We start from the raw sequence: 27,610 nt of genomic DNA on the forward strand, positions 1-27,610 counted from the left end.
GCAGTGAAGATTAATTATATATGACATGTATTAACTGTAACTGGTAGGAATCATAAGAATGAATCAATCATTAAAACTGAGGTCTGATCACCTGTCCAGTTCAGTGTATTAATTTGATTTACAAACGGAAACGAACATATCTTTTATGTTCTGATAGCAAAGAGCCCTATTTGACCACAAACCGTATCTCTACACCATTTTTATATTTCACGAATACGCCTAAACGTAACTGGCAATCATCAGTAACGTGCAGCGTAGGTCTAATATCGAAGTTAAACTAATTATATAGACACAAACAATGTTATTAGTACGTGTCGGATATTAAAAATGCCACAACTAGTAATCGATGTGGTCAAAGGGCTTAATCATATATTGCTTTTTCTCATCCTATAGTCACGTGAAAATGCTATATCTTGTGACTAGCATTTAGTTGTTTGTGCAGCCTCCTCCATGCATGCAGTCGGAGTGTGGATGGTGCTGCTGATTTAAAAAGGCGGATCTACGGCTTGCGCGGCTCCCCGAAGGCGCTGTCTTAGCGGAGGGACCTGTCGGCATCCTAGCAAATTCCCACGGGCGTCCGACCTGCGTGCGGGCATCTGTCAGGCAGCTAGCGGTCAGAAAGCGCTTCACGGTGCGCCAGCGATCCCGCCGAAGACACGGGGACGCGGGACAGGGGGACTGAACGTCTACGGACCCGCGGGAGACTGCGCGCTTACGGTAAAGGCAGCCACATGTGATACTATTCAGCGGGGAAACGCTGGATTTAGGGGAAATCTTGTTGCAGACGTGAGTTTGTCTCACTTGCTGATACTTGGTAATCAACGAATAATCGTTTTATATAGCAGTATTTTGACATTGTTCGTATTTTTGTTTTTCTCTTCAAGTGTGCCCAGTTCTTACGTTTTTAGCGATTTCTCTCCGTATGTTTTAGTGCTATAGCCGAGTGCGACACCGACTTGAATTTGTGCGAATATTTTAAAACCCTTTCCGGCTGTGCTGCTTCCCTGTACCATTAAATACTTTTTTTCTTGCGCAATTTTTGGTTATTTAGGAATGTATTGATGCGTTTGTCATTTTAATTCAAGCAAAGCAGCCGACGAGATTAACAGTAACTGGATTATTCAGACGTTTTTTATTCCCTTTAGTGAATTGATTAATACTTCGTTTAAAAATGAATGTATATTGGAGTAGCCTCTGTTCTGACTGTAATTAACTTCTGAGATAACACGGACTTGTATTGTACTGTTAAGGAGTTTTTGTAAGAGTCGTTTTTGCATTTTAATAGAGAATTTGTCGTGCAGTAGTTCGTCCAGCAATATTGATTAAATTTGATCGATTCTCTTTAATGTCGGTTTACTTTCCTGATCTTGTAATTCACCGCATGTATTGTAAATTATAATCATTTAAGTATTCTGTAAATATATCGGACACGGGGTTTTCACTGTCACTGGCGGAATCGCGTGTAATTCAAACGTCCGTGGATTTCTCCTCCATCACCTGTTTTACACTGTTTTTACTCTGGCTTTGGACCTACTTGCTGCCATGTGGAGGTGTTCGTCTCCCGCACGGTTCTGCTTATCATTACCTCTGCGAATAAACCTGATGTCTGTGCTCCCTCCGCGGCGTCTCTGTCTCCCGTACTGCTGCATTAATTGCTAAATCTTAGTCTCCCAATTTCTGTTTTTATTTGAACCTTCTTAAAAACTTAAGAACCATTAACATTGCACGTATAATGGCGATTTAAGGCGTTTTCACAGTGCATGTAATCTCTATACACCCTGCGCTAGATAAAACGATGGATGGATGGTTTTATTTTTGTATGTTCTCAGAATATATGTAGACGTACATATCTTTTAATTTACTAAACTGCCGTAGTTTTATCTTGTATTATGTGTATATATTTATCTTGGTACGTACTGCTGTTTTCTGCCTGCCAGTTGCCACAAAACATTTTGTCGTAGACAAACAATGACAATGAAGCCCTTGTCTTATCTTATGTGTGGCACATGCGTGTGTGGTGTATATTTGTACAGTTCTGTTTAACAGAATCCAGTGATACACTGTAAAATTCCTACCAGGATGCGTACCAGAACATAATGTATTTTTTGTGTGTCACATTTGCTGAAAACTTCTTCTCTTTTCTTGGCAAACCCACACCAGTTGTACACGGATATGGACCTCAGTGTACCTGGCTACCAGCCATATGCTGTCTTCCAGAGTAATCGTGGTATTTTAAAAGACTCATATCTCTGAAATGCATCCAAAGATATTTCTCAGGTGCTCCCTCTGACACTGTTAAAGTGTTTGATCGTAAGCTGTAGCACCCAAGCTATTCTTGATGCTTGATCCAGATCTGCATATATCCAGAGGCGACATCCACCGGAATGCTTGTGCTATTACTTAGTAATGTAAACTTCTTGGAAACCTTAAGCAGGTCAGTGACTGGTCACTTGAAGTAAAGCAGCTCTGCCAGTTCATGCACGGCATATATTTAATAAGCAAAAGTACCCGATTTTCTTAGCCAAGTGATGCACTGAAAGATACCATAGAAATAGGCAGTAGCTACAGTAGGAGTTAGGTCACTAATACATATGCACTGCTTCTGGCTGGACATTAGTAATGACACTGTTCTCAATATAGGGGGGCCACTAGAGGTTTTGGGCCCCATGAAATTTCATTTCATATTGGGTCCCCAACCAATCTGTCAGCATCGAGTTCGGGCGAACCGGAAATCAGGCGAGTTGCAGCCAGTAGGTCAGGTAACGGGGTTTATTTGGAGGGACGGACATCCAACGAGACAATACACAATGACAGATCTGGGGAATACAGACTGAGACTCGGACTAAATACACAAGACTAGGTAACAGAGAACGAGCTACAGGTGGGAACACTTAGGGCGAAACAGGAGGTAATGAGGTGGGCGTGGCACACATCGGGAGCGGACGGAGCGGGGCGTGACATAACCCCCCCCCAAAGGCGCGCACACCGGGCGCGCCAGGGAGGAGGCGACGGACGGGACGAGGGAACAGGACCTGAAAGACAAAACAGAACGTCAACCAAACCCAGGGAACAGGACGGAGACGCAAAAGACGAACAGGGACGAAACGAAGGACAGGACCTGACAGAGAACAGGGAAGGCGGAGAGACAGACCCAGAAGGGAGACACAGGGGGAACACCCACAGGCGACACGAAAGGGCCAGGGGTGCCAAAAGGAGGGACAAAGGGACCAGAAGGAGAAACAGGCGGGACGAACGGAAAGGGAGGAGGAACAAGGGGAGCACGAAAAGGCCCAGGCGGGCGACGGGCAGCGGCCGGAGGGGCCGCAGGGGAGAGGGAGAAGGGAGCAGGAGGGGACCACCCAGGGACCAAGGGGACGGGACGAGGGAGTGACGGAGGGGACCAGGAGGGAGCAGGAGGGAACACCAGGGAAGGCAGGCAGGAGGGGGAAGCCGCGGCAGGCGGAGGCGCAGCCGCAGCCGGCGAAGGCGCCGTCCGACGCCAAGCCGGAGCAGGGGGGCCCGGAGGCGGCCGACCGGGAGCCGGAGGCGGGACCGAGGACCGGCACCCAGGGACCAGGGGGGGACCCGGCGGCGACCGCCGACCCCGAGGCGCAGGACCCGCAGGCAGCCACCGAGCCACAGCCAGGGGCCGAACGGGCGAGCCAGGGGGCAGGGCGGGCGGGACCCGGGCCCGACGCCTGTGTCCCCGTCCCTTACGGGACACTGACAGGCGGGGTCCTGGGGGGCGTCGGCCTTGCTGGGGTAAGGGCGAGGGAGTCATGACCTCTAATGAGGCAACAGGCGTGGCAGTCAGAGCCGCGGGCGTGGCCGCAGGCGGGGCAGCCAGAGCCGCGGGCGTGGCCGCAGGCGGGGCAGCCAGAGCCGCGGGCGTGGCCGCAGGCGGGGCAGCCAGAGCCGCGGGCGTGGCCGCAGGCGGGGCATCCCGAGCCGCGGGCGGGACCGGAACGGCGGCCTCAGGCGGGGCCGCGGGCGGGACCGGAACGGCGGCCTCAGGCAGGGCCGCGGGCGGGACCGGAACGGCGGCCTCAGGCAGGGCCGCGGGCATGAGTCCAGCAGAGGCCGCTTGGGCGGGCGCCTCGGGTGTCCGGTCAGCAGGGGGCGCCTTGGCGGGCGCCACCAGCACGCGACCGGGAGGGAGTGCCACGGCGGGCGCCGCCATCACACGGCCAGCAGGGGGCGTAACTGTGGCCACCTCAGGCCGTTCAGGTGCCGGCAGGACAGGCAAAACAGGTAGTTCAGATGCCGGCAGGACAGGCAACACAGGTAGTTCAGGTGCCGGCAGGACAGGCAACACAGGTAGTTCAGGTGCCGGCAGGACAGGCAACACAGGTAGTTCAGGTGCCGGCAGGACCGGCAAAACGGGCGGTTCAGGTGCCGGCAGGACGGGCAAGACGAGCGCCGCCGTCTCGTGGTCAGCAGGGGGCGCCTTGGCGGGCACCTCCACCACGCGGCCAGCGGGGAGCGCCTCGGCGGACGCAGCCTCCACGCGGCCAGCAGGGGGCGCCTCGGCGGGCGCAACATCCACGCAGCCAGCAGGGGGCGCCTCGGCGGGCGCAGCCTCCACGCAGCCAGCAGGGGGCGCCTCGGCGGGCGCAGCCTCCACGCAGCCAGCAGGGGGCGCCTCGGCGGGCGCAGCCTCCACGCGGCCAGCAACCGGGACTGCAGGCAAGCCAGGCGGGTCAGGCGGGTCAAGCAGGACAGGCGAGTCGGGCTGGACAGGCGAGTCGGGCTGGACAGGCGGGCAAAGGGGTGCTGCAGGCGGATCGGCGGCGGCAGCAGGCAGTGCAGCCGCGGGCAGATCGGCGGCGGCAGCAGGCAGCGCAGCCGCGGGCGGATCGGCGGAGGTAGCAGGCAGTGCAGCCGCGGGCAGATCGGCGGCAGCTGCGGCAGGCGGTGCCGCGGGCAGAGAGGCGGCAGCGGCAGGCAGTGCAGCCGTGAGCAGATCGGCGACAGCAACCGCAGCAGCAGGCGGTGCCGCGGGCAGAGCGGCGGCATCAGCAGCAAGCGGTGCCGCGGGCAGAGCGGCGGATGCTACAGCAGGCGGTGCCGCAGGCAGAGCGGCGGCAGCTGCAGCAGGGTCCGGACCATGCAGGTCCGGAGGCGGCAGGAGGGGTGCCGAGCGCGCAGGCGCCTTCCCTTTAAGGGCTCTCGGGACCCGGGGAATAGCGTCTCTTACGGCGCGGATACCTCCGACGCCCAGACGCTCCAGCCGGTAATAGTACGCCTCCATCGGAGGTGGCTTCTCCGGATGGAGGCGGGCCAGGCTGGTAGTGGCGGTGTCATCCCAGGCGGGGAGGAGAGTGCAGGCTCCCAGGTAGAGCGTGGGAGTCGCCTCCGGCTCTTCCTCTCCTCGCTCGGTGAGCCGGCGCTGTAGCCGACGGAGGCATTTCCGGGCTTTCGTCAGCGGGTAATGCTGTCCGGGCGGGCGCTCCTCTTGAAGCAGGTCCCGGCCCCGGCTAGCCAGCTCCATGGCTACCGGGTCCTCCAGGACCTCTGGCTGGGATTGCCAATACACGAAAGTTTGCAGCAGTCCGAGCCGGTGGTGCTCGGACTGCTGCTTCGTGCTTTCGGGGAGATCTGTCATTCTGTCACGCTCGCGGGTAGAGCAGGCAGGAAGCAGGCGAGCGTAGCCAGGTAGTCAGGGTAACGGGGTTTAATAGCAGGCAGACGTACAAGCACGGACATCAACGGACACTACACAATGACAGATCTCGGGAATACAGACTGAGACTCGGACTAAATACACAAGACTAGGTAACAGAGAACGAGCTACAGGTGGGAACACTTAGGGCGAAACAGGAGGTAATGAGGTGGGCGTGGCACACATCGGGAGCGGACGGAGCGGGGCGTGACACCAATCTAGTCATGTTCCAATTTTTTTTGGATCCCTTACAATCATTATAACTTTTCACCCCCTTTATAGTGTCCCATCTCTATATGACCACAACATAGCTTTGACTTATTGAAGAGGTTCAGCATGCATGACAGATGGATGGATGGATGGATGGAGGTATTGCTCATGGAGCTAAAGAGGACCTCTACATTTTTGACAGCCCAAAATATAATGATAAAATGGTTCCTAATGGGTGTATTAGCCATTATCATCTACAGTGATATGACAAAATCATTTGTTGTTTCTTAGGCAAGTAATTAAATGTGTTCCCATGTGTTCAAGCCAACACAAAAAGAAGATGCTTTTTATTTAAAGGAAGGTTTTTGACCTTTCTGTGGGCTGATGGCCTAATTATTTTAGCTCCGGAGTGTGGCGTGCAACGGAAATGTTACTCATAGAGATTTAAAATTGGGGAGGAAAGAAATCTGTGCAAATCTGTTTTACATTTGTAGAGTCTGCGGTGAGTAAGCGATTTGCCGCTAAAGAGAAAAGCCCAGACGTGAGGCTGCAAAGAACACATTTAAAATAAAGTCTAAGAATAAAAACAGGAATTGCAGACTTCCAGTCCCTGTTTATCTGTCTATCCATAGCTGTGGCTAATTGCACTTTTTTGTAGTGTTAGCTGTGGAAATCCTTGTTCCTCGCTGCTGTAGTATAAGTGCTATAATTAGCAGCACTTTGGGGTTGGCATTACATCGCACCTATACAATAGACTGCCCTGCGTCAAATGAGGAGCCTTCCTTTGTTTGGGTTAACGGCGCCAACCATGCAGCCATTTTTTAAAAACCGGCCTCGTGTAGCGACGGCCGACCGCTCACCACCGCATTAAATCGTTGACGGACAAAAAAAATCACAGAAAACACACACGCACACATACAGTATGTGCATGTGTGAGAGAGGGAGAGCCAGGCAAACAGGATATTAGCGAAATGCTGCGCTTTCAGCTATTTGGAGCTCACCTGTCAGGAGCTGAATTGGAATAAAACCCTTTCCTACGGCTGCCTGTCTGTCAGTTTGCATCTCACTCCTGCCGAAAGCGGGACTGTGTGTCTCAGGAACGCTGCACACACCTTGCGCTGGCCTTACAGCCCTTTTTAAAAACTTATTTATGCCATTCTTCCCCTTCTGTTTTTTTTTTTCTTTTTTTTGCATGATCACTCAGTGTTTTAAATTATATTTCTTAAAATACCCTGGTATAAGTGCTAACAGGATGCCGGGCAGAGGTGTAAAACGGCGGAGTGAGCTGAGTGACAGCGGAGAGGTGGCGGTAGTTATGGCGCCGCCGGCTGGGAGGCTCCTGTCCCCCCCCTCGCCGGAGTCGCCTCGCACACAGCTGTCTCCCCCCACCACCGCGGCCCCCGTAATCCCACAGAGCCCAAAATGCGATCCGGTGCCTCTCATCTCTATAGTATTGCTGGCAAAAATAACAATGGCAGCTGTGCTGGATCGACAAATTTAGCTACGTGCCGCCGTGTATGTATACACTTGACCTGCGTTACAGTTGACTGTTCGGCTGTTTGATGCATTGAGGCAGAGCGCAGTGGAGAAACGGCTCATGGGAACATCCTCCCTGCCAATCTGGGGTTACACAGGATAGGCCCCCATCAAGGGGACGTAGGTACCTGGACAGGTGTGGTTTGGGAGAAGAATCCACCCAATCTCTTCTGCTTTAGAAAGAGGTGTAATGATTTATAATTATTTACTGTTTACTAGTATATGCACCTCTGATTGTATGCATTATAAGTATTACCATTCTGGAGGAATGCTTGATGGAATGCTTAATAAAAATATTAATAATAATTTAAAAAATGATGATGATGATGATGATAAATTAATTAGTTAACTGACTAACTAACTAACTTAGGTTTCTCTAAAGAGTTTTTGATATTATAGCTCATATAATGCAGATTGACAGATTTGATTCCAGGAGCCCTGTAGTCAAATGTGTAGCTTTAAATGCTTTAAATATTAGCGTTTTGTGGGAACTGCTGTTTTTTCTGGCATACGGTAAATGTGTGTGCAGTTTTGGCATCAAGCCAAAAGCCAAATGCAAGACCTGACCGGCAAGCTGTCTATAGCCAAAGGCGGCCGAAACTCTACTGAAGCGTGATAAAACGGCGAGGGCTGTTGGGGGAGTCCCTATTGGATGAATGCGCTGGATGCGTGCCAGGTCGACCTAGACTGATAACCAAGACCTGCTGACCTAGAGAAGCGGATTCCTAGTCGCCTACGGGCCAAGAGCTGGCTGTCTCATACACCCTCTGCAGATCTAGAGCAAGCCGTGAGAGACCAGCCACAGCCTTGCAAGATCAAGCACTGCTGAAATCCCTTTAATGGCAAGTAATGTGTCTCCCTGCAGTGGTGACATCATTGCGGACCTGTGCTTACCACTAATCAGAGACCCCTAGGCTGTATGTCGACAGCACCAAAGGTGGGGTGACTAATGCAAGTGTCCCATGCCCCTTACCGTGGTTCTGTGCTGCTATTGCTTGTGGAGGAGACCAGGAAGAGAACAGGAGGGCCAGAAGTGCTGCAGCTATGAGAGACTTGCAACCTCTTGCCATTCTCCCATCCACTCTGCCCTCTTCACTTGGTCATTGTCCCCAGGCCCTCAGTGTCCTCATCTGCTTTGATGGCTTGGATGTGGCATGGATGTGGCCTGGACGTGACAACACCCCAAAACCGCAGGCAAACCAGATGGGTCCATGACTCCCACACGCCATATTTTCTTCCTAATGATAAGAAAAATCATAAAGGCATAAGGAAAATGTGACAATAAAAATGGCAGTAGGGCTGCCTTTAAATATGACATCAAGTTGCACGACGTCATGAAGCAAGGCCACTAATTCTCAGAGGGATGACACGGGGGGTTGCTTCTTCACTCTTTTCCCTCCCGATCTGCGCAGAAGAGTTGAATTCCCTTCATATCTAGTGATCAGGGAGACCATGGAAGTTATCGAACTTCATCCTGGTTTTCATGAATGCACTTATGAATTTGTTTCCCTCTGTTTATGGGGGTATTTTCTAGGAATATGGGTGCATCCTGAGCAAACAGTGTTTGTGCCATTGGGTGCACCTGGTCCTGTTACCTGGCTACATATTCCTTGGTTGTTATACCAACGTGCGGAGAGACCAGACCTAATGACACAAGATAGCTGCACATACCGTGTTCAACAGTTGACCAGGGGTGGCCAATCTTATCCAGAAAGGGCCGGTTTTTGGGGTAACCTTTAGGTCAGTTGTTCAAACCCAGGTGTGAGGACTCTTCAGCCAATCAGTCCTCTAATTAGGAAGGTGCAGTAAAAACCCACATACCTGGCCATTAAGACTATTAGACTATAAGACTATTAGACTATTACTTTTCTGCAATACTCAGAGGCTCAGATCTTGTGCTACTTACACAAAGTTATGTGTCTTTGCACATAACATCAGCCAAACAAACATCAGCTCTGTCATAAATTCCAGCTCTGAGAAGCTGATGGTGTACAGTTTTTGCTAAGACTGGATCACACAAGCACTGATTCAGTGTATAGTAACTTTTTTAAGTTTTACTTTTGTGGTGTTTTTTGTAACCGATTGTTCCTGCAAATTCAGCCATCGCCTCTTTGGTGTCTCTGGAACTCTGTTAGGTACCTCATGTTTCTTTGAATTCTCCCACATCAAAGTGCTGCTTTTTGGACCTCTTTTATAGCTGACGCATACTGCTAATTGGAACTCAGCCTAATATGCTAGTCATTGTTAGCCTTTTGTCATGCGGTGTTTTCTTCAATTTGTCCACCCACTGTGTGTATCAGAATCAGAAAGATCTTTATTGGCCAAGTATATTAAACATACGAGGAATTTGTCTCGGTGGGTATGTCCCTGGTATAAGATGCAACGTGCCAGAAAATTCAAGACAATGACACATGAATTTTTACACATATTTTGAACACTACACTGCCTGGCTCCAGTCAGAAGCAGCATGGGATGCAATAAAGAGTGAAATAAATAAATAAAGAAACATAAAGTTTTGGGTTTATAAGTAAACAGTGGTGACATAAGGAGAAGTTACAGGATCACAGTTGATGCAATGCAAAGTATCTGTTGTTAGCAGGCCGTACAGACACACATAGATGTATGTATATGTGTCTGTGTACAGGGGGGAGAAGAAGAGACCATTGAAGCTAATGGAACTGGATGTCCATTAAGTGCATTAATTGAACAAGCAGCAAACTGACCTACTTTCATTGACGGTGATTCCAGACTCAGTCCTTCAGCAAATCAGCTTGACTTTATGTGGGTTTTTTTATGTTCCAGGTCAACAGGATTTTAACAGGGAAAAACAGGCTTGAGACTGATTTGTTCTTGCGAGCAATTTTTCATTATAATGGGAAATGGAGTCATCAGACCTTACTGCTCTTTAACTTTTATTGACTACCTTCTACCCTGTGACACCATGTGTAGTTTTTCTTCATTTTTTATAATAAGGACTTTATACTTTCAGTGACTGATGCAAACGGATTACTGCCATTTAAAACATGCGGCACGTAGACAGGGCCAAGAGGATCACTTACCGTTCAGCTGAGCTTTAGGACATTGTATGATTGTTAAGGTTCCAGCAGTTGTTCTAGCATCTTCCCCCGCTAACAATTTTTCAGTCTAGGAATGTTTACCGAATGTTACGATTAAGGATTAATGGAAATGTGTCCAGTTTTCCTGATGGTCCCAGAACTTTATCCCACTGGTACAATCAAGACTAATAAAATGAAAACAGAGGAAAGGCACGGTAGAGAACGTAGTAGCTTTGGTTCTTTGCCCTTTGAAGGTCATGGGTTCAGCACTGGGTGGTCTGTTCACAATGCATATTGTGGTTTTATATAAAATACGTAATTATAAAATTATATATTTGCAGCATTAATTGCAGTTGTTCAGCTAATAATATTATCGTACTAACATTGACTGAATCTTTGTAAAATGTAAAACCTGGAAATAACGTTCTATTAATGTTACAGTAAGAACGTTCTCTGCCAATATTGAGAGGACCTTCATATGATGTTGGCTAAAGTTTCCTGACCGTTAGAATATTCCCTGTGAACTGGGCCAGAAACAGCCACCCTTCTGAGATTATCGGGCTCTGCAGCATCTACACTTTACACAGAAATGTGCGATGAACAAAAATCACCCAGTCAATTGCAATTCTGTGGCTGAAAACACCTTGTTAATGAGCCAGGTCACAAGAGAAAGGCCAGGCTCTTTGAAGCTACCAGGGATCCACAGGTGGAAAAATAACAGTACTGCAGTGGTGGGCAGCACGCAAGTCATGTACCTTTGAAGTGGTTCTGAAATCAAAATGGGTCCTACCCAGTACTAGGTAGGCATCCCTAATGAAAGCATTGATTGCATAAACAGTGCTATACACCAGTTTTTGTTTCGTTTTTACTGTTTGTTGTGAAGACAATCAGAGCATCATACGGGCGTCCTAACCTGCTGTTTCTTTTCTCCAAGGCATAGAGTAATCAAAAGATTGCTGGTTCGAATTGGCAACCAGCAAGTTACCACTAAGGTACCCTGAGCAAGGTACCGCCCCCAAGCACAGCTCCCCAGGCTCTGAATTACCTGCCCCCTGCTGTGTCATGATGTCACTTATGGTTTAAATCCAGAGGACACATTTCGTTGTTGTGCGCTTCGATGTATCAACAATGACAATTAATCGCCTCATATCACAGAGAAGCAGTATGACTCAATGTACTTATTGCATATCATGGATTTGCATAATTGACTCGATTTAATGGAAAGCTTTGAGTTCAGGGTTCTAAGTGTTCCCGTGCTCTTCCCTTTTCATTGCCTCCCCTCCTTTGGTTTGCTGAGCTCATCACATATAGGTCAGGCTTTGTCCGTACTTGACCTGAATCTAAGATGGCTAAGATGGTTTTTTGGGTTCTTGTCCTTTGTCCCAGTCAAGCTGCACTAGTCCCACAGCCTGACCTATTTCTTACATAAGACATAGTGACAGGTTGCCCCAAAGCTACATCCTGTATGGGGAAGCACAGCTGCACTGGATTGGATTGGCTGTGTAATATGGCCCCATTGAGTCTTTGATCACGGCCTCATTGCTCTGTGTCTGTGTGCTTTGTTTGTATTACCCGTGGGCGTACAAGACTACAAGGCTTTTTCCCCACTTCATCCTTTTGTATTTACTGTGTATATAAGTACACTGTTTGTTATACTATATAATGAGTAAACATACCCAGTTTCTGACGGCTGAACCTGCTTCCACTTCCACTACACAAAGGCCCTTCTCGCTCTTGTGTGTCTCCTTTCAACAATCACTGAAGATGAAATCTCCTGAACGAGGGGCGCGATCCTCAGATGAAGTCCTAATTCCTTCCTCCCGTCCCCTTGTGACATGGCCTTGTTCGGCGTCACATCTGGAGAATGTCTTAGGCTGTGTTATCCTTGAGCTCCGGACCGTCGGCTTGATGTTGATGCTGGCTTTCCTGTGAGTGTCTTTGTTGTGTGCATACTTGTGTCAGCGTATACACGAGGCTTTCGCACATTGGCAGATGCATGGTCTCATATCACGCAGGAAGATACACATTTTGGGGTATGAGTCTTCATCGACGTGAAAGAGGAGAACACTGTGTGTGTGTGTGTGTGTGTGTGTGTGTGAACCCAGTCACGTTTCGATAAAAACTTCGGTCTTCCCCATACCACAGCAGTCAGTTATTTCTGAATCTTCTAGAAGCAAGGTCAATATCTGCCCTGGCCACAGGGGAAATGGGACCACTGGGCTAATGAAACATCGTGGAATCAGAGCACAGTGACAAAAAGATGAATCATTGATGGCTTATATTTTGAAGATTAAATAATAATAAAAACATTTGCTGGCATGCGAAGAATGTACTAAAGCACAGAGAGAGAAGCTTCTCGAAGCGGCAGAGAGAACAGCTCCTCTCCCAATGAGAGTTAGACGTGTGTCTCATACAGGGAAACCACATATTACATAAACAGACACCAAAGCTGAGGGTAAAGGTCTGGTTGGATTATTGTACCATGCAAATAGATGCCTTCTGTTTTATAGATAAATTATCCATCCATCCGCATAACTGCTTATCCGATACAGGAGCTTCTCCTTGGAAAGGAGGCAGGAGAACATCCTGGGGAGGATGCAAGTATCTAGAATCTATCCATCCCTTCATCCACCCATCCATGTCTTACTTGTTTTCCTAGGAAAAATCAGGGTCGGGCCTGGAACCCAGACATAAAATATTTGCCCCAGCCAAATCTATTTATACTTTGGCTCTATTATTAATGGCAAATAACTTTACATTATTTATGAATTTCAGCATGGTATATTAAATTCCATAACTACCATATCTCCCTAGCCTAAAACTTTTTGCAGAACATTATTTAGAATAATTATGCAACCCAAAGTTTTAATGGCTTCATGGTTTACCTTTCACAGCAAACCATCTGTCTCGTTTGGAGGACCTCGCTAGTCGGTTTCCAGATGCCCAAGAAATGGTTCTGGTGTTTCTCCAGAGCCTGCCCACCATGGAGACGACAGGGTTAGGGTTAGGGTTAGGGTTAGGGTTAGGGTTAGGGTTGGTGACGGAGGCTGATGGTGGTAAACCGCTCTTTACCGAAGTGTGCAGTGCAAATGCACGTAGAACACTTGTTGACTGACCTGTTAGCGAGAGGACTGCTTTTCGCTTAATTTCACGTTTTAATTTAAGCTTCTAGTTGAAGCTTCTTTCTTTGTACCCTTTATGGGCTCGTGGCCTCGTGTTCATGCATTACTAGCAAAGTTGACTGAAGTTTTCGAGGGCAAATCCTTCCTGTTCCTGCCGTCTGCAGACAGTAAGCGCTCTGACTGTTAATAGCGACGAGCAAGAGAGACGCCAACTGTTTTCCCGTCCCGACTCCGTTCCTTTCCATCTGGCTCCCTCCGATTTTCCAGATCCTTCCATCTGTGGGGCTCTGTTCTTCCAGCTTGGAGAGTGGCTGCATTCCATGGGAAGAGTCACATTGCGTTTAGACAGAAGGCCTGACAGAAAACCTTTTCCTTTGACTCCATCACCCGCCTTCATCCACACGCTCTTTTGTCTGTGCTGCTATTTTGGTCTGATTGCTAGAAAGCCCATTATATGAAGAAAGAGCAGCCAGCAGTAACAGCTTGACCCCTATTGGCCGGCACTGATGACTGCTAAGGTTCCTGGGAGGATTTCAGTATCCAGGAAGTAGTAAGAACCACTAAGGAAGTAAGAAAGTACCAACACCGTGATTCATTACTTCCATTTATTTCTCGATGAAGCCTCTGGTATCCTGGCATGGGGGCCACCTCACGCTGCCCCTTCACCCTGCGGCCATGCTCATCAGGAGATCTGGACCTGCATCCGGATCAGAGATGTTCCTTAATACCCAACAGGCATCTTTATGTTTCTCCCACGTAATGGCGCACAGCACTGCAGTCATGTGCTTTCTCCACGTCCTTCATTATGTCTTTTATGAATTCCAGAGTGCTCCCTCAAAGTCTCGTAATAGCTTGAGTATTAACACGTGCGCCTCCATATAGTTGTCCAGTTGGGCACGGCGTGGCTACAGATCGACACACGAGTCATTTTGAATCCCAGACGGCGATGACAAAACTCCGAGTGGCAGGACCGTTAAAAATGACTGGGTAGTAGGTGAGAACTGGGACCAGGCCCTGGGGGCGGCAGGAGCGACCCGTAATGAGGCCTGCTTGTCCCAAAAGAAGCACCCCTGGTGTTGAGAAGGCGAGCGGCAGCCTGGGGGGGTGTGCTACGCCCCCCGCAGGCCTGGGCATTCAGCCCCACAAAGGCCCTCAGGATGGAGCCGCGTGCCGTGGCAGAATTCTGCTGATTGGTCCCTTTCTTCCCTTGCCGAGTCTCAGCCGAGGCACGCGTTGCTCCTGTTCTTCGCTAATTCGGCTCCCATTGGGCAGCTCTGTGCAGCTTTTCTCGCTCCATTATGATCCGATCGGGTCGCTCGTATCAGGCTTGTGGTTCCATCAGAGTCATACACGATAATAGCAGCAATTTGGTAGTGAATGAGTGAGTGAATAAAAGTGTGTTGCAGAGCAGCCTGCCTCTCCATCAAAGACGAATGAAAGGTGAGGAAAAAGAACAGGCAGGGGCTTATCCCATTGGCTGCGGTCTCGCCTCCCCATTGGCCAAAAGTTACTCATACACTTTTTTCAGTTTTGGCCTGGCTGTTATTCTCTGGTTCTCTGTTTTTCAACCATAACCCCAACAAGGTGCCTGGGCCTTCAGCAGCCTCATTTAAAGCTGTGGTTCCTAAAGTTTTCCTTTTTTTACAATTGCAGAAAATTCTCTTAACTCCTCCCAGATATTTGCAATCCACAGATTGGTGTAATGGTCTTAGAAATTAGTTCATGGAACTCATTTAATTTATTTTGTGGATTGGAACTAGGATAGAGCAATTACAGATCGGAGACGTTTCCGCGCATCAGGAATACCTAGAAATAAAGCAGTTAGTAGTTGTGAAATTCATTCCTGCTTTCACACCCCAAATATGAGGTCCTCCTTCCCCTGAGGGTCTTTCTGTGAAATTGCTCTTCTTCTGTATCTTCTGTTGAAGAAACTAATTCACACCCCGCTTGGACAATAAATAAAAATAACCGAGTAACTGTAGCTGCAGGTGATTCCAAACCCCCAGTGTGTCCACATCAGGCTCTGGTGCCTGAAGCACGCATGGATAGATATGCACACGCTGTCTGTTCGCATGTGGAAACACGTGACGGCATGCAGTCACAACCACTTGACGCAAACCACCACAAAGAAATTCAATTTCTCAGTGCTAACATGCTCACGGGATGGTAAACCAAACACAATGAAGGGCGGTTAATGGTGCCCTCTGAATCTTTTCACCCTCGAATGTCTGAAACGTCTCGGTGCTTGAAGTAGGTGTGGGTGTGGCATCCCTGGCAGACGAACCAGAGCACGGTTTGAGATGCCGGACAATCAAGGCCATAGATCTGGGTATGGATGGTAAGGACATGACCATACCAATATTGTGAGAGTACCGTGTTTTTAGATGGAGCTGGAGGATTGGGGCTAATTTAGTCCCAACCAATGTTGAAAACAAACCTACGGCCTTGCAGGCAATCAAAAGCGGGAATCTGGGAGGGACGTTGGGTAAATATAGCCATACTATTCTGCTTCCAGGTAGAAAGCTTAAATACCGCACGGCACTTTTCCGTATCCCGTCAGCAGCCACGGCATCTAGCTACCCTCCGCCATCTATCACATCTCCCCACATCCCCATCTCTGTTCGCGGTCTGCAGTCTTAGTGGGAGGGGTCATTGACCTCACACCAGCAGCACAAGTGATTCATCAAGTCATTGGCGGTCTCCCCTAGACGCCGTGTCACTAACAGTGTACTTGCAGCGTTAGTGCAACACCTTGTAGTAAAACAACATAAAAGTGTAAGACCCGCTTCGGTCGGGAGCAGACAGGAGAGCGGAGATGGGAGTTGGAATGAGGACTTCATTGAGGTTTTAGGAGTGAAACGAGAAGAGTTCGCGGAAGGGAAAGACAAGGAAGCAGCGGATGTAGGGTTTGAGAAAATGCGATAAGGCCTGCTTGTCAGGAAGAGTGAACACAGTCAGCTGCTAAACTCTCGTCCCATCTCACATGCAGATTGGGAATAGTAGTAGACATTTGTAAGATCGATGAAAGAATAAAGGGTTTATTAAAAATTGTGCACATCCCTGTGTAATTAAGGTAATTTAATTCTTTGTTGGGTGGTAACACACTAAGATAAAACTTCATTTACGTCTTATCATAATAAACAACAATTTCTTGTCACAGCGTTGTTTAATGTGATTGTAATTCTGTTGGGTACACTATTGACACACTAGTGATGTCCCAAGAGTTCCCGTCTCATTCTGTTACCCCAGCAACCGAAGTCTTTTAGCGCATATGTCCGTACTGTGACCTTATCGAGAGCTGTGTGCTGAAGAGTCAGCCTGGCACAGTATGTACAATATGCTTGCAAGACAGCAAAACTCTGTATCACCCTGTGCCATGTGTCGTAGTCGTGTCATTGAACTTCATCAGTTATTTTTTTCATGGACTCTTAGATCTGACATTTATTTGTATCTCTTAACACTTCGATGGTTGATATGTAATTTCATTGTGACTCGCCGGTCACATTCGTTTCTCTGATGTGGACTTTCATCTTGCTGATGCAAAGCTTGATTTGGTTCAGCCGCGTAAATCCTTTGTGTTCTGTAAGCTCTTTGAACTTTTAAATAATGGAATGGAGCTTTGTCGAGGCCGCCCGTGTCCACACATGTGACCAGACTCTTCCATTTACCCCACCTCTGTGCAGCCTTCCCTATTTCACTGCTGGCCCCCCCTGCTGGAGAGTCTGTGGAATGAGCATATGCGGCAGGAAAGCGTTGACGTTGCTGAGCAGCGTGTTCGCCGTCTGCGGCCTGGGGCTGCTGGGCATCGCCGTCAGCACCGACTACTGGCTCTACCTGGAGGAGGGGGTCATCCTGCCCCTGAACCAGAGCACTGAGATCAAGATGTCTCTGCACTCGGGCCTCTGGAGGGTCTGCTTCCAGGCAGGTGAGTCTCGGCGCCCCCTTTCGGCCATTCCAGAGAATGACAGGGTTACTTGATTACGAGAATTGAACACAAAGAAAACCCGAAGTCTAAATGAATGAATTTAATTTGCTGGAATTTACACTGAAAATATAACAATGAACTCATTTAGGTCAGATTGCTGGGATACGCACAGTTGATATTTAGATAACAGTTTATGCGTAATTATTCTAGGTTTGACATTGTTAACTACAACAGACCAGTGTAACACGTATTGTTAAGCAATTAATTAAGCAATTAACAACAAGACCAGTTTCTGTATGTGAAATTTGTATAAGGAACATGGTACATCTACCCTACCTGATACTACTTATTGGTTTAGCTGTTAACGTACAGCCTTCATACCCTTAGTCAGAGGTTACTCCAGAGTTCATTCTGTCTCCATCATAATGGTGTCAGTTGTCTATCCTGACGACTTTCCAAGGTTCACTCGCTGATGAGCGGCACCTGCATCTGCCTGTCCGCCACGCCCCTCTTGTGCCTCGCATGAAAGTGCTCCGCAGTGACCCCTGCTGGGGAGAGGGAGGCTTGTAACCCAATCGCACGACGTGCCGCACGCCGGCAAGTCTGGCTCACATCATAGCCGAGTGCCTCTTGATTAATTAGCAGATGTACAGATCATGCTGCACCGTGACGGGGGCATCAGTCTGGAAGTCTTTGCGCCTCCCACCTCTCTGTTTGCACGTACCAAAGGGGGCATGTGGATCCCTGAATATCACACCTTTTTCCATCCGTGACTCACCAGCATTTCTAAAAGATCTAGGCACCCATAAGCTGAAACCCAGCAGCGAGGCCCTCAGCATGACGGGACACTCTTAGCTGGGGCTCCAACCTTCCCCAGCTACCTCATACTTCTTCCAGGCTGCAGTGTTGCATGGTGGAGGTCACCACACCTCCCTAAGGTTTAAACCATCCGCCGCCTCCTCTGTCACCAGAATCACCCAACTCAGCGTAACCAAAGGCACCGACTTCGGCCCTTTCCGCCTCAGAGACGCAGGCCGCTGATCAGACGTTAACTTCCAAATCAGGTCTTCATCAGGCATCACAGTTATGTCATTGCTACCCAAGTCAGCTGAACTGAGCACCGAGTCTAAATGGAGTCAATCTTGTGGACCCCTGATTTACAGGTGACATCATTTTTAGTGAAATGTCTCCATCCATAGGAGGTCTGGCCACACATGCCTCACCTGGACCTGACATAACGGACACAGCTCTTTAGCCGTCACACAGAAGCAGCGGCAGAAATTGAGTGACCCCGTTGTTGAGTGGGCAGGTCTCCCTGACCCAGACTGAGCGCCCTGCTGCCAACAAACATCAATCCACTTAATCTCACTGCTGGGTCAGGACTCACCAAGCAGAGGAAATCCTTTCGTTATCAACCTGAGATGTTCGAAGGTGGGCGGGTTCTGTTGGCCCGGAGACCTTAATGCATGATGACTCCTGAAGCAGCATCGTTACTGTCCTGGTGTTTCCTGCCATGTAGGGAGCAGTCTGCCATCACAATAGCTTGCAGAACATTTGCTAAATAATGTGCCACTGCTCTCATTTTACTGATAATTTCATAGGAAGTTGATAAAAAGGAAGTTTATTGGAACAGTTATAAATAGTGCAAGTTGATATTAAATTCTGATATAATTGAGAAAATGATTCCATCAAACTCAGAAAAACAGCTGTATAACAGAATACACTGGAACATAGAATCTTGATGCCTCTTTCAGTAAAATATAAGCCATTTTTAATAACAGAGAGGCTGTACCATTCTTTATTTTACATGTCAAATATGTATATATTTTTTTTCAAAGTGAATGTGAAGATGTAATAGTACAATGATTATTACCTTATAATACCATAATTGCCATCATTGAAACATTTGTAGCATCTTTGTTTATACAAGCTTTGTAATACACTCAAGCTTTTTTCATTTTCATATTTTACTGACTGCTGGTACTATATGATAAATGACGATAAACCTTGCAATTGACAATGCCTTTTGTCAGTCAGTCTTTAGCATATCGGAAATGTCTGACATCGAATTTAACTGCGCTGTTAACCTTTAAATCCGAAACATGATTCAGTGATTATGCCAATCTATTTAATGTATGACACCATTTTGGGTCTTTCAGCTTTAGTGAATACATCCGTCTGGGGTATCGCTTCCGTGTTTATTGAGAAATGTATCCAGGGTTGCAGGCATTCAGAATTAGACATGGCTTAAATGCAGAAAAGGACTTTACTTTTTATTTTTCAGCTGCCAGTTAAAGAATATGGGTGGGCTGCGGGATCTCTACATCCTGTCATGTTTATAAAGCCTGCTTTCCGTTTTGGAAATGAAAAACCCCTCTGAAATTTATCACATTTGATGGGTAGATTAAATAGCAATGGCAATATAAATTACAGCAATATCTGCTTTTCTTCACTGGAATAATCATATTGAGAGGAGTTCTAAAGACCAGTGGCAAATTGGCTTTTTATAAGTACCTTTTGGGCTAATTTTATTGAAGAAACTCGTCAGGACCTTTAAATGATGAGGCCCGCGCGACTGGAGATTCCCGTCATTGGTGGGATCGGTAATTAAGTGGACACAACTCAGAAGGACATAATGATGTAGGTTACAGATCCCCAGCGATTCGGCCTGAATTAAAGCTCTTTTTTGTGTGCGAGTGTCAGCCCAGGGGCAGGATTCCGCAGCTGTGAATTTGCACCATCTCTTCACACCTGTGGGGGACCCCGGGCTTGGCGTGAACAGCCGGCCGGTGCTCCCCCGCTGGCTCATGTCGAGCAGCCGCAGCAAATGTCATCAGCGGTACGGGCGGAGGCTCGGCGAGCGACCTGCCAGCGTCCAATCAAACGCTCAGCGAGGGCCTCCATCGCCACGTCTCCCGGCGTGGAACACGTCTGTTACAGCAGCTCTGCTGCCTGCCGCAAACGTGACTACTGACAGGCCAGGGGGCTTCAGGGCATTCTGGGAAGGGTGCAGCCAGCGTTGGCGGATATTGGCTTGACATTTCTCACACAGTTGTTTACATGTTGTCTTGCCTTAGAATAGAAAACCCTTTATTGTTATTGAGCATATCACAAGTACAATGAAATTCAATCATCAAATTCCTCATGGTACTCTTCTGTGAGTCTCACACACACACACAGACCTGTACTGATATCTTTGTGGGGACCATCCATTCGTTTCTATGGGCAAAACCCTTATCCCAACAATGACAACCTTAACCCCTACCCAAACCTAACCTTAACCATACAGTAAGTAACCAAACACCAGTACCAGTACCAAAGTACCAGTCTTTTGGCATTTTCAGTTTTTTGATTGCAGTCATTTTTATAGAACTGAATTTCTCCTAGCGGGGACCGAAAAAATGGTCCCCACAACATCAAAATAACAGGTTTTTATGTCCCCACAATATAATGTATACCTGGACCACACACACTCACACACACACACACACACACACACATACAGGTGAGAGCGAGGCTTGAAGGCCAAGTACTGTATGAAGGTCAACCATTTATCCAGCGCCCCTCCAGAGTAGTTGGGATTAAGGGCCTTGCTGTAGGGCTCAATGGTGGTATGACTTCTTGGTGGTCATGGGATATGAACCAGCAACCTTCTGGACACAGACTCTTAATCTGCAGAGTCACGCAACACCTGTGAAAGCTAAAGCATGGCTCATTCCCGGGGGGGTCTCCCACCCAAGTACTGAGCTGGCTGATACGTGCTTTGCTGCTATCGGCCTTTCACAGCATGGTACCAGAAGCACTGGAAGCCACTGCAGGGTGAAACCTGCTACAGCACATGTTTGTTTCCAGAGGATAAAACACGTCCTGAACATTACACATCACTTCCTCTGGGTTTGATGATACACTTCTGACAAGCCTAGAGGATTGAATTTAGCCTGTCTGTTTTTTTTTGTTTTTTTTTTACAAATCGGAATCTTTCACAGTATCCAGGGATTGAAAGGATTTATTTTTGCGTCTGTGGGGGGTCAGACCGCTATTTTTCAGAAGAGTGACCACCCCTCCGCATCCGCTGCAAGCATAATGACAGCTGTGAGGTTTCAAAAATCCCCCGTATTTTCAGATCGCACAGTTGGATGGAAAGGGGGAAAACGGACGAATATTCTAGCAGCTCTCCCACGAAAAATATATTAGGGCTTCACAATCACGCCAGAGCTCGTGATTCATCAAACCACGTCATACTTGCTTGGGTCTAAACATGACTGGGTGCCATATGCTTTTCAGTCTTTCCATCTTTATTTCCCCTCCCCCCTCTGCCATAAAAAAAGAAGAATTCAAGGAGCATTAATCCTTGCTTGCCGCACCGAATGTTGCCCAGGCACTGATGTCAGCGTTGCCACACTGTTGCCATGAGTGATGAGAACCCACCATTGTGTCCACGCCGTTGCAGGTGAGGAGACAGGCCGCTGCTTCACCATCGAGTACGTCATGCCCATGAACGTGCAGATGACCTCGGAGTCCACCGTCAGCGTGCTCAGTGAGTGCTGCATCCTGTTTATCTACCCCTTACACATGCTGCATGATGACTGCAAGCTAAGCTAACCTTCAGCGCTGTTCAGTGGTGCTTTTAACCCCTAAGCCCATGCAGCCTCTGATTGTGTAACAGCAGTGTTACAAGCTTAGTTCCTTATAAAAATGACACCTTTCTGGTTACATAAATGCCCAGCACAGTGCCAACGTGCCTTGGAGAGTCTCTGGGTGGTAAAGCGACTGAATCTTTAATCAGAACGATCAATAGGCCAGATAAACCCTTGAATGTTTTTACTTGCATGTCTGTTCTTAATCAGATTATTATTTGAGAAGTGAAGTGTGACATGGTGGTTAACTGAAGGAAAATTTCCGGAAGTTTTAATAAAGAAGGTGCATTTAGATTAGATTAGATTAGATTAGACTTTATTAATCCCACAATGGGGAAATTCTTTGAGAAAACAGCAATAAACAATAAATAAACAATAAAATTTGAAGACTAGAAGGGGAAATCAATTCGGTACTGAGGCGGACATTGAAGCCCTCAAAGATCTTAACATGCTGCTTCGGCCAGTAGGGGCAAAAGTGAGCTTCCGGGGTCACCGGCATCTGTATAATTTTCGCAGGAGCCAGGTAAACACTATAATGAAGCTGCCGGGGATTATAATTGCGAGGCACCTAGCCATTAGCTTGATAGAAACTGCTGCCTTGCAGCACCTGAGAGGCACTAGTTCCCAGGTGGGTAGTTCCCAAGTAGACGTAGAGAGAGGGCACTTGTGATGCCAAGAGCGTCACTCCTGGTATTAACCAGCCGCGTGAGTTCAGGGCACGTGAAAACAACAGCCTGTCCCGAAGCGATCAACCTGCTCAGTGAACCAAGCGAAACGAAACTCTGATTTCTGATTCCTGGCACCCTGGAGAACGTCAGTGGTATATTTTAAATGCAAAATGTGTGGCACAGTCACACGCAGGTCCAAAGGGTGACATCATCATTATGGTGAGTATATGTCTCCCAGAGCATTATGGGTACATCTAGACATGATGAAAAATATGCCAGTTAGAGGCAGCGGAGAGTTTCTGTTTTGCTGTGAGGGAAGCCTTTTTATGAGGTTGTATAAAAACAAACAGGAGCAATGGTCTTGCCCGCCTTCCGGTTTACCATGTTGTCTGTGTGATTCTGCCCCTGTGATGTGAGATTTTGCACACCGTGAGCAGTCCATGAGGTACTTAGGGTCTGGCCCGCTCTTCCTTTCCCACAGAGATGATCCGCTCGGCGACGCCGTTCCCCCTGGTCAGCCTCTTCTTCATGTTCATCGGCTTCGTGCTCAGCAACATTGGGCACATCCGCCCGCACCGCACCATCCTCGCCTTCGTGTCTGGCATCTTCTTCATCCTCTCGGGTACCTTTTCCTAGCCCCGGCCTGTGGGGGTGTCGAGGAGGAGGAGAAGGAGGAGGAGGTGGTGTTGGGGGCGGGGGGGGGGGTTGCAGTTCTCCTCTTACAGTATGCCAAGCTACACTTTATACAAACTCCCAGAAACTTCGAAGGGTGTCAGATGTTATAAGGGAGGGAAACAAAGACAGAGAAATAAACAAAGTAAAGGAAGAACAATTTCATCCAATTCCTGGCAAAGACGGAGGGAATGAGTGCTAAAAATAAAGCAAAATGAAAGCAGTCCTTTTGTGTTCGACATCCATTGTGACTTGTAGGACTAGATTGCTGACGCGGCTGCGGCATCCTGAGTAGCTGTCCCGCGTGCTCCCAGGAAGCCCTGACCTCTTGTTCGCCCTTTGCTATCAGGCTTGTCGCTCGTCGTGGGCCTTGTGCTATACATATCCAGCATCAACGACGAGATGCTGAACCGGACCAAGAACAACGAGGCCTACTTCAGCTACAGATATGGCTGGTCCTTCGCCTTCGCCGCCATCTCCTTCCTGTTGACAGAGGTGAGCCTCTCAACGTAAAAAATACACAAGATGACATTTACTAAATATAGATGATAAGATGTGAGATCAGTGTTATGATGTTTGTATCGCAATTAGCTTGCTAATTTCAAGAAATCAAACAATCAAATACTTTTTGAGTTTTTATCTATTAGATAAACCATATTAGATAAGCCTTAGAATGGGTCATTTTCACATTTTCTGTAAGACATGACTTCACTAAATAGATATATGTGACATGTCAACATCAGATAGAAGTTTCCAGACTAAGCAGGCAGGTGGTTGTGCGGAAGGCACTCGGTGCGTATTTGTCTTTGGGTAACAGACCAGTGAACTGATCAAACCCTTCTGCTGAGACAGAATGAGGATCAGGGAGATGGATGGAGATCTGGTTGCAGTTGCAGGGGTGAAGAGATCCCCCTTGATAAATGGAGGGAGGGGGTTGTTTTGTATTTTACTGAAGGTGAACGTCTCATGAATCTCTTTTACCTTCACAAACTGATTTTTACCATACAGGCTTTTTTGAGATGTTCATTGCTCAAGTGTCTTATTATTTCATGGTGGTTTAAATTTTTTTATTTAGACTTTACATGGGTGTGTACAGGTTTGTGTTTTTTGAGTAGAATTATTATAGGTTAATGGGTCAGTAAGGGGCAGCACTGTGATTTGGTAGTTAGCACTGTTGCTTCACACCTCTGGGACGTGGGTTCGAGTGTGTGGAGTTTGCATGTTCTCCCCGTGTCATCATGGGGTTTCCCCCCAGAGTCTAAAAAACACGATGAGGTTAAATTGCCAAATTGCCCATTGGTGAGTGTGTCCTGCAGAGGCTCGGCACCCCGTCCTGGGTTGTTCCCTGCCTTGCATCTGTAGCCCCCGGGACAGACTCCTCACCCCTGCATTGTACAAGCGGCTATAGAAAATGGATAGATGTCAAAAAGGCATATTTGTCGTATGGCTGAGCTTCCAGTTGCAGTACACTGATGTAACACACAAGGGAAATCACCATGATGGAAAGACTATCCATCAGCCGCCGGCTTCATTACATTGAGCGTAAATCCCCCTACACGTCCTCCTTCACTCCTGCTCGCTGCTCTCTCCCCATGCCTCTATCCACACAGACTGCAGGCGTGATGTCAGTCTACCTCTTCATGAAGAGGTACACGGCGGAGGAGATGTACCGGCCGCACCCGGGCTTCTACCGACCCCGACTCAGCAACTGCTCCGACTACTCGGGCCAGTTCCTGCACCCGGACGCCTGGGTACGCGGTCGCAGCCCCTCGGACATCTCCAGCGAGGCCTCGCTGCAGATGAACTCCAACTACCCGGCCCTCCTCAAGTGTCCCGACTACGACCAGATGTCCTCCTCCCCCTGCTGAGGCCCGTGACCTGACCATGAGGGGGGGGTGGGCAAACACACCCCCGGCCAAAAGAATGAGTGACGGTGGGTCCCCAGCAGCCCGTTAGATTGGATCCCCAGAAGCTTTCCCTTGCCTTGTAACAGTCAGACTCAGCTACGTCAATGTGTCAGATAGCAAGGGGCCTTGTCAAGCACACACACCCTGCTTGTCTTAGCAAAAGTGATCTAGCAGTGGCTGCTTTTTTTCCCTATTTCACAGGGCTTCATGTCATTGATAAACAGGCAAAATATCTCATTGGATTAAGCAACTGTGTGAGATGATCAGAAAATACCGCCACACGCTTTGTCTGTGCTCCTTCAATAGAGACTTCAGCCATCTTGGGTCAATATCCGACTGAATTTACTGTGCTCCGTAAGGTGATGCAAAAAGTAATGCTTTCCTGTTATTTTATTTATTCAAACCATGAAAACAAGGTTTCTTAGATGTAAAGGTTATATGGAAACAAACAGTACAAAGATTTACGCGAACGTTAATAGTTTCATCTGGAATCACCGTCTTATGGTCCGCCGACAGACATTCTCCACAACCAATCCGCTGAGTCTAAACCCATCCAATCAGGGCACAGTAAGAGGCCAAGGTTATGATGCACTCACATTAGACACACTCACCTCTCACTCCAATTTCCATTTTTTGCCTTTAACAGCAGAAATAATCATAATTCTCGAGTGACAAGGACCAGCAGAACAGTTCATACCTATGTGAAATGTTGTGTTGCTCGAAAAGACTCTGTTCTTACAAGACACACAAAGGGTGGACATTACTTGTCAAAGACAAATAATTTAAATTATACTAAGCTGTACTTGAATGTGTAAACTGCAGCACAGCCTGTAGACCTGAGACTTCAGTGTTACAGTGAATTTGCAGTAGAGTTCCAGTTTATCCTCCCTGCCAATTTTTCAGATTAGTAATTGTCATTTTAATTCTGTCTGACTTTATTCAAACTGTGCACTTTAAATTTTAAAATCTTAATCCATATATATGAATTTGAATTTTTAATGTGAAAAACCATGTTTGCTTTTATCACAAAATTATTTACTGAAAACTATACCTAAAATGTAGTTTAAAAAATAATTTTAAATTGTTAGAGAAAGCCATACATTTTTAAAAATTCAAACTGTATATACTGAAAATCATTAATATAGCATAACGTTATGTAAATACGTAAGTAATATTTAAAACTATATAACAATCAAGATAAAAATATTTTAAATAAACAATTTGCCAAATGTTAGACAAGTGTCATATATTCAATACTTCATCGATTATTGTCAAAAGGTCTTTTAAAGGAATATTAGTACAATGATAAGTTCCGCAGCTTTACATTTTTACAGTACTGACATGTTCACAGAAAAAAAAGAAATGTACAGGAAAAAAAATGAAACGTAAAGGATAAGAATGTGAAATACTTTTACACAGTTTCTTTGGCAGTGGGCTTATACGTGTTGGACAGATCTCGCTGTTACATAAATGTATGTTTCGATGAAATAAGGTTTCCACGTGTACACTGCTGTAACAGGTGTAGTTATAAGCTGTCGGTGTGACGCAAAGCCTTTACTTTAGCAGCCTGTCTGCTGTTGTCTGAGTTGTACCGCCTCGCTTGCCAGTGGCTCATCTGCCCGCATCTGGCACCTCTTCGTCTCCTGCCACTCAAGGCTGGTATTCAGGGGACAGCAATTAGGGGACACTGCCGTGGCTCCGTATTCCACATGGCTCCGTTTCTGCATTAAGTATACATTTCCTTAACCGTATCAAGACTTGTCTTGTCCTGTTGTTTAATTTCTTTTTTTTAACAATGTACATATTCAGTTACAATACATGTATATACGTTACAAGAACGTTTTATATAGGCTTATAACCGTTCTAAATGTCCATTTTGTACGCATTGTACGCATACTGAAAGTTACGACAGTATATAATCTTAAAGTGCCAAGACTGTCTTTGTGCACCTTCTGCAATGCATAATCCTGATGTGAGCTTTTGCATATGTTGTAATTACACATTTTACAACTTATACATTAATTTTGGAAGTACTTTTTCGAAAGTTATTATAATTTTATAAGCGATCGTTCCAGTAATTGTGTTGTACTGTATGCACAGAATCATTCTGTTCAGAAATAAAGCAGCACTGCCGTATTCACTGTATTACATCCTGAGTTATTATATTATAGACCATAATCCGGCTGTCTGTAAAGCAGAAGGCTTTATATGCACC

The 27,610-nt window shown here is 47.2% G+C and overlaps 1 protein-coding gene across 2 annotated transcripts; it reads left to right on the plus strand.

Moving 5' to 3' along the window:
- The first annotated feature begins 224 nt into the window (after positions 1–224).
- On the plus strand, positions 225–27,540 carry LOC111847800 (voltage-dependent calcium channel gamma-5 subunit). 2 transcript variants are annotated; one of them, XM_023819329.1, is made up of 6 exons: positions 225–717; positions 17,270–17,511; positions 21,962–22,048; positions 23,298–23,438; positions 23,838–23,983; positions 25,099–27,540. In XM_023819329.1, the coding sequence occupies exons 2-6, from the start codon at positions 17,316–17,318 to the stop codon at positions 25,354–25,356; spliced, it is 828 nt and encodes a 275-aa protein (XP_023675097.1). In that variant the 5' UTR covers positions 225–717; positions 17,270–17,315; the 3' UTR covers positions 25,357–27,540. The 2 variants fall into 2 exon arrangements, with proteins under 2 accessions (XP_023675097.1, XP_023675105.1); XM_023819337.1 differs by having other exon boundaries at positions 700–786.
- The last annotated feature ends 70 nt before the right edge of the window (positions 27,541–27,610 follow it).

The sequence above is a fragment of the Paramormyrops kingsleyae genome, chromosome 5, assembly GCF_048594095.1.
Source record: "Paramormyrops kingsleyae isolate MSU_618 chromosome 5, PKINGS_0.4, whole genome shotgun sequence".
NCBI lineage: Eukaryota > Metazoa > Chordata > Actinopteri > Osteoglossiformes > Mormyridae > Paramormyrops > Paramormyrops kingsleyae.